This window comes from Eurytemora carolleeae, unplaced genomic scaffold, assembly GCF_000591075.1.
Source record: "Eurytemora carolleeae unplaced genomic scaffold, Eaff_2.0 scaffold2527, whole genome shotgun sequence".
Classification (NCBI taxonomy): Eukaryota; Metazoa; Arthropoda; class Copepoda; order Calanoida; family Temoridae; genus Eurytemora; species Eurytemora carolleeae.
This window is the reverse complement of record NW_019398415.1, coordinates 1,986-12,826: the sequence shown is the minus strand read 5'-3', so window position 1 is coordinate 12,826 and position 10,841 is coordinate 1,986. Positions and strand designations below refer to the sequence as shown.

The following is a 10,841-nucleotide window of genomic DNA, read 5'->3' as shown; positions in this document are numbered from 1 at the left end:
TTTTGTTTTGTTTTACGATGTACACAAAGAGAACATGTTCACAATTAATTTAGAAGATGGGCGCGAAGCGCCCTCTAAGGCTAGTTGTGATACAAATCGGTAATATATACAATTTTTTTTAAACCCTTACTAAGGCAAATTCAATTATGCAAAAATATTTGCAAAATTTTCATAAACTAAATTTGTATACAAGGAAAACTGAAAATGTTCAAGGCTTTCCAAAGAGCTAGCTATAACAAATCGAAATCCAATGACCAAAAGTGGGTCTAAATATAGATTTAGTTGGGAAAAGGTAAAATAAGGCATTCAGGCAGTTTGCCTGAGAACTCAGGCAGTAGGTTTGAAAGTCCCTCTTTGAGCCGAAATTGAAGGACATGCGTTAGTTAGAAAAGTCAAATAATTTGAACAGCCTGAGTCCAACACTTTTGAGTTATCTTCAAAAAACGTCAGGGGGGATTCCCAGAGACCCCCCCCCCCCAGTCTGAATAGGGAAAAAGTCCCTAATGCGTTACTTCGAAACCGAACTATGAGAAGTTTCGTGATTATTTTTACAGATACAAAGATCTCAAACAAATATATGGCCATAAATATAATTAAGACTTAAAACAGATCTCAAACCAAATTGTAAATATTTAAGGTATTATTTTCCATTTAAAATATTTTATTTGTAACTTCACCCAAACATTGAAAACATCTCCCCCCCCCCCTATTGTAACAAAAAAGGGACGGGGGGTAAAAATGTATAGCCCTGTAAGAGGGTAAATCTATAATAAAATATAATAAACCTAAAATAATACCTGTGGTGTTTAAATAATATTAATAATAGTAATTTTTCAATTATTTTAATATATTTCTAAACCTTAATGAATGCATGGTGAATAGAAGCATTAGTTCATAGGGATTCATTAGTCTTAAATATCTTTCTTCTATCTATCTAACTATCTATCTATCTATCTATATATTTATCCATTTAACGATATAACTATCTTTCTTTCTAACTAACTAGATATCTATCTTTCTAGCTATCCATCTATATATTTATCTATTTATCTATCTATCTATCTATGTATCTATCTATGTATCTATCTATCTGTTATCTATCTTCTATCTATCTAACTATATAAACATCTATCTATATATACCTATCTATCTTTCTCTCTAACTATATCTCTCTATCTAACTATCTGTCTAACTATTTATTTATCTATCTATCTTTCTCTGTAACTATCTATCTAACTTCTATCTTTCTAACTGTTAATCTAATTTTTCTTTCTCTGTAACTATCTATCTATTTTTCTTTCTTTTTATCTAACTATCTAATTAATTATGTATATTTCTATCTATATATCTGAATATATCTGTCTGGCTATCTAACATCCAATATTACATCTATCTATTTTTCTACTATATATCTAACTATCTTTCTATCTGTTTGTCTTTCTATCTAACTAACCGAACTAACTATCTATGAAGAAATTTATATGTCATATTCTTTCATCTTTCTGTTTAGCTAATTATCTAATTATCTATCTATTTATCTTTCGTTCTGGCTACATAAGTATCTATCTATCTATCTATTGAAGACATGTAAGATTTCAAAATAACGTAAATTTTACTTTAATCTTTTGTGATTTCCCTTCTATCAACATTATTGTATTTCTATTTTCTTTCTATTTTATCCCATCTTTCTCTTTATCTTTCTGTATTTCTATTTTCTTTCAATTTTATCCCGTCTTTCTCTTTATCTTTCTGTATTCATATTTTCTTTCAATTTTATCCCATCTTTCTCTTTATCTTTCTGTATTTCTATTTTCTTTCAATTTTATCTTTCTTTATTTCTTTTAATTAAATTCGATGTAAAACTATCTCACATCAAGATCAAAAAACACATCATATTAAGAACTTAATGAACTTGATTTAGAACCTAAGATTTCGTTAAAAAATATATTTTCTAGAACACTTTTTTTACTAAAGTTTATTTTTTATTTTATTTTGAGAAACATTTGTTATTTTCTCGCGGTTATATTTCAATTGAACTCTACACTGTAAATATGAAACATGAATCTAAAATGGAAATAAATATTTGTTTTCCCAAAAGCAGTAAAATATCGCTTGTCATCTTAATAAAATTGTGGAAAGGAAAGATGACATTTAAGAAATATTACGTGTAATTCATTTTGTTAAAAGAAAGTAGAACATCAAGTTATCAAGTTATCAAGTTATATGGGTCTGTGTACACTGCACATTTACTGTTTTTATGTTCAATGCATTATCATTAAACCTAAGTATTCCACAATTGCATTAGTCTGACTATATAATAAAACACAAACAGAAATAATTCCATTTGTTCAAAGTGTCCAAAGTCCAACTCCGTAACAATTCATAAATTTAGAAAAAATTAGTTTAACATTTTTGTTGTCACACCCTGGTTCAAATTTGTGGAATCTGATATTCAAGTTCTAATTTACAGTGTAAAGTAAGTATATAGTTTATAAAGTTTATACAGAATATCATTTATCATGTTATCTTATGTAAACTATATACGTTGAAATGTACAGTATACATGCAGTAAATTTTCATGTACAATTCTAATAAATAAACCTACAATGTACTTTTAATAGTATTGTATATGTAGTCATCATTTGTCTCATTTCTTCATTTCTTTAAATCAATAGTTTTCTGCTGCAGCTTTGTGACATTCAAAGGAAATGAGGCTTGCCACAAACTCTCGTTTTCTTATCCCTATATATTTCAAACTATGAATTATGTTTTATATTGAATAATCTAAGCCTGAAATATAAAAGGTTTACTCCATCAGGTTTGCGAAGATGTAGAGATTATAAAATTTGAATTTATGGCAAATACTCTATGAAATTGTGAAATGAATCCAATTTCTACTCAGATAAATGTTTTAAGGGTATCGCTTTGAATCATGCCCGAATGGATAGTTTTTACTTATTTGAAAAACGATTGTCTTGTTTTAAAAACTACAAAGAAAAAACGAAAAACGAAACGTTTTTTTATAAATTAAAACATGAAGTTTTTTTTTTAAGTTTCAGTTCGTTATTTCGTTAACAAAGGCAGGTCGTTTTTAATTTTGGCAAACGACCGTTAATATTGACGACCTTTTGTTAACGGTAGTAACGACCTTTTTAAGACAAAATAAACGTTTTGGTTGGAAAATCTTGAAGTCAGAAAACATACAGGTTATTTCTCTTGGTAAAAAAAACGTTTAAGACAACATCCATAAACTTATCTTCCGGGGAAAAAAATGAAATTAATTGTCATAAAACTCAGATTTTCATTAGCGAAAATATTTTTTTAACTTTCTTTTTAAAAAAAACTATCTGTAAAAGTTCAAAACGCTTTTTTAAAATTTGTAAAAGAGTGGTTTTTTCGTTGCAACCCATCGTGTTTTCTTAAAAAAAAACGGTCGTTTTTAGAAAATACGGAACACAATATTTTTTTTTATCGTTTTTTAAAATGCTTAACAACCGTGCTTGCAACTCTTTTAATGAAGTGTCACTAGATATTGTGTTGGACAGTGCAGTGTCTGTAAATTTTAAATTAAATTGATTTAACGGACAGTTTAACTTTTATTAGAAACTTCTAAGAAACGGACTCAATAATTTAGATTTTGAGTAATCACAGTCATACAATTTATTTATTTATTTATTTATTTTCGTAAACGTACACAATTTAAATAATTGGTATAATTAAACAGAAGAAAAAAGAACTATAAGAGAATATATCAAAAATGAATATAAATACAAGAAACAAAATCATACTGTAATTAGGTCGTGCATATAAAATTAAAAAAATCGTCAAGCTCAGCTTGGTCAACTCCATTGATAACAATCTTATTGTTTTTTGCAGAAATTAATTCATTTAAAAATGGAATCCTCCATTCTTCTTCCAAGGGTATTTCTTGAAATATCATACAACTTTTACAATACGTTTGTCGATAATATTCAAATCTTTGTTGCATTTGTCTGCAATATTTCTCAGATTTTTTGCAGTTACTGACCTTTGATCAAATTTTAAAAGATTTATCAAAAGTCTGATACAAATTTTTGACGAATTTTCTAATGAAGAAATGAATGAAACAAATCTACTGCAGAACATGGTCATTAAATGAGATGACTGTGACAATGGTTCGATTAAATATCTATGACAAGTGTTTGGTAATTTAAACACAATTCTAACTGCAGTGTTCCAAGACGAATAAATTCTGAACACATCATTCGAAAATAAATTCCATAAATTGGATCTATATATACTCGTTGCATAAAGGTTATATAATTTAATAAGAACTGTTGAATCTGCAAAGTAAAATTCTTGATTCAGGGAATGAATTTTAGCAATAAACTGTCCACGTTTCTGATTTATATCGAGTCACGGAAGTTCGTAGCAAGATTTTGACTCCACTGAAGACCTCCGGAGGGAATTCTTTTTCACTGGAGGGGTTAAAAAAATGCTTTTTACAATTCAAAACTTTACTCAGGGTGATTTACATTCCACTGGAGGGATTCAGATGTCCTTCCTGGGGGGTTATAATTCCACTGGAGGGATTCAGTTATCCTTCCAAGCGATTTATAATTCCACTGGAGGGATTCAGATATCTCCTCCAGTGGAATTATAACCCCCCAGGAAGGATATCTGAATCCCTCCAGTGGAATTATAAAATCCCTTGGAAGGATATCTGAACCCCTCCAGTGGAGTTATAAACCCTCAGGAAGGATATCTGAATCTCTCCAGTGGAGTTTTAAACCCCTAGGAAGGATAACTGAATCCCTCCAGTGAAATTATAAACGCCTTAAAAGTATAACTGAATCCCTCCAGTGGAATTATAAACCCTCAGGAAGGATATCTGAATCCCTCCAGTGGAATTATAAACCCCCTGGGAAGGATAACTAAATCCCTCCAGTGGAATTATAAATTCCCAGGAAGGATATCTGAATCCCTCCAGTGGAATTATAACCCCCCAAGAAGGACATCTGAATCCCTCCAGTGGAATGTAAATCACCCTGCGTAAAGTTTTAAATTGTAAAAAGCATTTTTTGAAACCCCTCCAGTGAAAATAAAATCCCTCCGGTAGTCTCCAGTAGAATCGAAATCTTACTACGAACTTCTTTGAGTCATTTATATCACGAGTAAATGAATTATCTGTTTGTAGCGTGCATCCAAGATGTTTTACATTATCAACATATGGTAATGGTACATCATTAAGATAAATGGGCAAAATGTTTACAGTATCGATTGGATATTTTGTAAAGATTATACACTTAGTCTTAGACTTTTCAACTACATTGTTAGTACTAAATTTCATTGAAAATAAGTTTCCAAATTGTTCACATATCTTCACCATATTTTGTAAACCGTTTCTACTAGGAGCAAGCAATATAATGTCGTCTGCGTATATAAATATGCCCATGAAAACTCCTCCTAGTTGACATCCACTGCCATGGTTGCAAGCTCTTAGGTAGTAAATATATGAGAATTTTTCCGATTACTTCTAAAAAAAGCTAAAAAGGACTTTGGACTTCTAAAATATACATATAAAAGTGACTTTTTTTACTAATCAATTAATATGATTTACTATAAATCAGTTTATATAAACATTATGTAATTAATTTACTGACTAATCAACAATCAAATACTATGATAATCGATTTATTCATGATGATATCTTTATCTTGTTTTCACAATGAAGTAAAACATAGAAAAATCTTGTCCTCTTTCAAGTCAACAATACGTGTCGTATTGATTCGGAGGGATTTCTTTCCTAAAATAAAAAATAGCATTAACAAAATATATATTATCAATACTGAACTTAGTCTACGTAGTTCAACTACTTCTCGGGATTCATCAGATGTGGTGTGTGACATATGATGATAATTAAACGTCAACTACTTTTTATATCATCGAAAAGAAAATTTTTTAAATAAATCCACTAAATTAATCTTTTTTTCAAACTGAAGACATTTTAAGGGAATTGCTTTAAACTAAGAGCCCTAATTTAGTAAAAAAATCTACATTTATATGTAAAATATATATCAGATAAAAATATACATTTCTAAGGAAAAATATATATCAGATAAAAATCTACATTTCTATGGTAAAATACATATCAGATAAAAATATACATTTTTATGGTAAAATATATATCTGATATAAATCTACATTTCTATGGTAAAATACATATCAGATAAAAATCTACATTTCTATGGTAAAATATATATCTGATAAAAATATACATATATATGGTAAAATATGTATCAGTTAAAAATATACATTTCTATGGTAAAATATATATCAGATAAAAATATACATGTGTATGGTAAAATATATATCAGATAAAAATATACATTTATATGGTAAAATATATATCAGTTAAAAATATACATTTTTATGGTAAAATATGTATCTGTTAAAAATATACATTTCTATGGTAAAATATCAGTTAAAAATCTACATTTATATGGTAAAATATATATCAGATAAAAATATACATGGTAAAATATATATCAGTTAAAACTATACATGGTAATATATATCAGTTAAAAAGAAATTGTTTATGGTATTCAAAGTTAAGAAAGTAGTGTAGGGTAATTTCATAAAGAACGATTTCTGGACCCCCTCCCCCCCCCCTCTTTATCAAAATTTGCATGAAATTTAATTATGAACCCTAAAATAATACAAAATAATTACTTATTTTGTTGAAAATATTTAAAATTGAGGGCTGCAGCGCTCGGCCTCCTAAGTCTGGCCTAGCCGCAGCGCTCGGCCCAAAAAATTGTCTTATTCCAGCATAACCCGGAAATAATGAAATAAAATATTAATTTTGTTTAAATCAGTTGAAAACTAGGTCATGCACAAAATTGATAGAAATCGTTCTCTAGGATTGAGCTTATATACCTAGTATTTAGTACAATCTGCAGTATCCAGCTGCATACAAACATCTACACTTGTCTCCTCGGTATATCCATCTTGTTCAGATATTCCAGAACCATCCATTAGATTCCTCAGGTTGCAATAGTTGGTTCCAAAATCATAATATGCGTAGGATAACTGAAATTAAAGGACGACATTTTATGTACCATTCGATAAAACAATTCTGCATGTCCGATTTACAACCGTTTCATAACCACAAGTCACTTTTACAGATTTAGGTCGACAGAAAATAAATAACTTTTAGCTAGTTAAATATGGATATCTCACTCGTTCTTTACCAAAGAAAGGTTCAAAAAGTACTGTTGTAAATCAGACATGCCACTTTACATTCGTTTAATATTACACAGCCCCTTTAAGTAAGAGATAACTAAGAAAGATACACCAGGAACCTCCATATCTTGTTTACAAAATAACAGTACTGCAGTATCTCGGAGGAATATAGATAACCAGCACTAAGTGTGTTTACATTCCACCCAGAAACTGAAGTACACTTATTTTGTAAACAAAGATATGTGGATTCCTGGTATATACCTTCAATCGTCAGAATCAAACACTTTTCAAGCTAGACAAACGACGATATATTCCACATTGTGAATTATGTGAAGGATTAAAGCGTACCGTCACAAACCGGACATGGCCCTTTTAAAATAGACGGGATCACTTGAAAGTACGACTACAGTCCCTTTAAAAAAGTTCAGAAATTTATTTAAATACGTATAATCTAAATCCTCATTAATGCTACTAAAAATGCACAAATTCCATAAATATTAAATGAAAAAATGAAGAAAAAAAAGAAAACAGAAGAGAAATAAATATAAGATAAAGCTCATATGTACTTACTGAAGCTGTTGAGAACCCCTCAACGTTGCATTCCGTGTCAGATTCTTGAGAAAACTTAAAGCTCACAATATCCTCGTATTGGACCACAGGGGTAAAATGGCTTCCTAAAATTGAAAATTAATTTTAAAATTAATCTTGAAAAAATAAGAGCTTCGCGGAACGTTTTTTCAATTTGTAGTTCAATTATGTATAGTGTAAATGTTTACAGGCCTATAATAAGTTATGATAAAGTTATTGAGGTGAAACTACAGGCCAAGGAGTTGCGACACTTCAAAGTCGATCAAATCTTGAAAATAAAATAATCCTAGTAATGCATCGAAACTAACCGAAAATAGTTTGACCTCTACTTACAAAAAAAAATTCTACAAAAAGTGATAGGAATATATTAAAACACACTTCCTGCAATGTACACATGGTGACCATGAAAACTGTTAAATAGGAATATGGAATTTAGGTGCTATTTGATGTTTAAAAGCAAATAGTTTTTATTTGCCTCATGTTAATTTGATGATTTAATGTCATAAATTTTAGTCTTCTTTTTTTCCTGAGATTTTAGTAGTAAATAAACTCAAAAAAAACTAACGGACATTGTATCTATCTATATTTACTGAAACTGAAGAACATGCAGTATTGCTACGCTATAGCTCTGTAGCTTGTTAGTACAAAATCTACTATAATATTTCTCTCGATACTCTTCCAATAATCCTAATCTAATCCTGCCTAATGGACCACCACCTGTAATCCAGGACTGTAATGTTCATTATGCAAATCAGTATTGTAATTTTAGATAGACATTATCTAAAGAACATTAAGAAAGGGACAATCCACGTAATTTCAAGGGACAATACGTTTATAGAGTTGCATATCCGATTTACTATACGGTACGCTTTCGCTCTTTTTCGGACGAAATATATCGTTGTTTTTTTCGGTCTTGTTAAGATATTTATTCTATCAATTTCTGCTGCAAATACCTGCAAATCACTTCAACACAGAAATCACAATTGAAATGATACAATTTTCAGCGAGAAAAACAAGTTTGATTCGAACATTTTTGTTCACACTAAGGTTTACATGTGGGTGCAGTTGTAAATCGGATATGTCCCTTTATTAATGATCAAGAAACTACGTCTACATTCCCTTTAATGTAATGTTCTAACTATAATTTATTGTGGATTACTAGAAGAGAACACTTTGCATAAAATTATCCTTTAAATTCAGGTTTTTATGCCTTTACTTTCATTTATACTGTTATACACACACAATTTAAATATAATGCCAACACAATCCATGGAAAAGTGTAATAGTTGTTAGATAATGTTGCTACACACTAAACTAAGCTGGTGGGGTAGGTCAACTAGGCCTAGCATAGGCCGGGTACTGTAAAAGAAAGGGTCAGGCCGGTATACTTGCTGCGTGTCAACTGAGGTGGGTCCGGTTCAAATTAATCCTAGTCCACCGTGAGTACCCCTTCCCCCCATTTTGTAAATTTTGGTTACTCCTGTAAGAAATAATTTTACATTTATAAAAAAAACTTAATTTTTTTGTTCTTTTAAATAATTTGACGGATATATTTACCGGGGCGGTTACAGGGGAAAGGCTCTTGGGGCAAAGTTTTCCCTCTATATGAGAAGTGAAAATTATAATTTCAATTCCATGAAGCTGATCAGGGGCGTATTCAGGAATTTGTCCAGGGGGGGCTTAAATTTTTTTCTTTCCAAGGGGGGACTCAGCACCAGTTGGTCCTGAAAACCCCCTGAAATTAATAGATTTCACTGGCCCAGGGGGGGGGGGGGTATTTCGTCCACATAGCCCCCACCCATGAAATCGCCTTTACATGATTTTTTTTAAAAACCTTTATTGTTTTGTCTTTTTAATATAATTTTAGGGAAATAAAAAGGTGTGGGATTTCCCTGACAAAATGTGACCAATTTGTCCCAAATTTTAAAAACAGAAAAAAATTAGAAATATTCTTTAAAAATAAGCATTTTTTATGAACTTGCCTCTGAATCATAACATGATAAGATTATTTTAAGATGAAGATTGGCTAGATAGTGACAATTTTTGCATGCAGTTGCCGCTTACAAAGACTCTGTAATCTATAAGTTCTTCGTCTCCTGTTTACCATAATATTAGTAAACTATTACAACACTAGCTGCTTACATGTACTAATCTAAGGAGATAACATCCCCCAAATAAACTACCGATTCCAATATATTACCAATTATTGCGAAATTCAATTTCAAGCTTAAGCAGATTTTTTTTTTTATATGAATGAAAATTCTTAGAAAAAGAAATGATTCTTTAATAATTTTACAGAAGAAACCCAGTTTTATTCTTCATATTCAATTAACATTATTGTGTTAATCTAAAATTTTGATTGTACGGTTTAACAATTTAGGAATATTGAGATTGTTTAGAAATAAGATTAAATATAGAGACACCTAGAGTTTATAACCTGAACTAAAAGAGCATTATCCAATATTACTCCGAGGAGACAAGAACCAATCACAGATCACTACGTCAGAGGAATTAACCAATGACGGTCAGGAAATGTGTAACAAGTATTACAGTGGAGGACAGATAGTGGATCCTGTAGGGGGCAGATGGGGCCGGGGTCGATAATCTTCAAACAAACAACATTTCTGAGGGGGGGGGATACATAGACCAGCGGAATGCCCAACNGGGGGGGGGCTAGCTAGATATTCTAGCAGAAAATGAACTATAATTGCAGTTCAATCAGTTAATTTGAGGGATAACACACTTATTCATTTAGTAAAGTTAAACATAAAGTAAACTACACGGCACAATCTCCTTTTAGTGAACATATTTAAATTTATTATATGATCAACTGAATTTCCGTAGGCCCTAGATTTATACTGAAAGTGTAAATATTGATCAAGAAAAAAATGTCAATTTTTTTTTCAAATACATGTATTTTAAAAACACCTCCCCAGGCCCAATCGTCGTAGGGTTAACGGCCGTACGAAAATTAGTATCTGAAGTTAGGTCCAGTGGCGTAAATAAGGGGGTTATTGGGGTTACTTACC

The 10,841-nt window shown here is 30.6% G+C and overlaps 1 protein-coding gene across 1 annotated transcript in view; it reads right to left on the bottom strand.

Moving 5' to 3' along the window:
• Window positions 1–5,657: 5,657 nt before the first annotated feature.
• The window catches only part of LOC111717348 (uncharacterized), a gene marked incomplete at its 5' end in the record, with an annotated part of 6,826 nt that continues 1,642 nt past the window's right edge, over window positions 5,658–10,841 (bottom strand). The window contains 3 exon segments of the mRNA XM_023492852.1: window positions 5,658–5,785; window positions 6,919–7,071; window positions 7,795–7,898. Coding sequence (XP_023348620.1) covers window positions 6,919–7,071; window positions 7,795–7,898 — 257 coding nt within the window.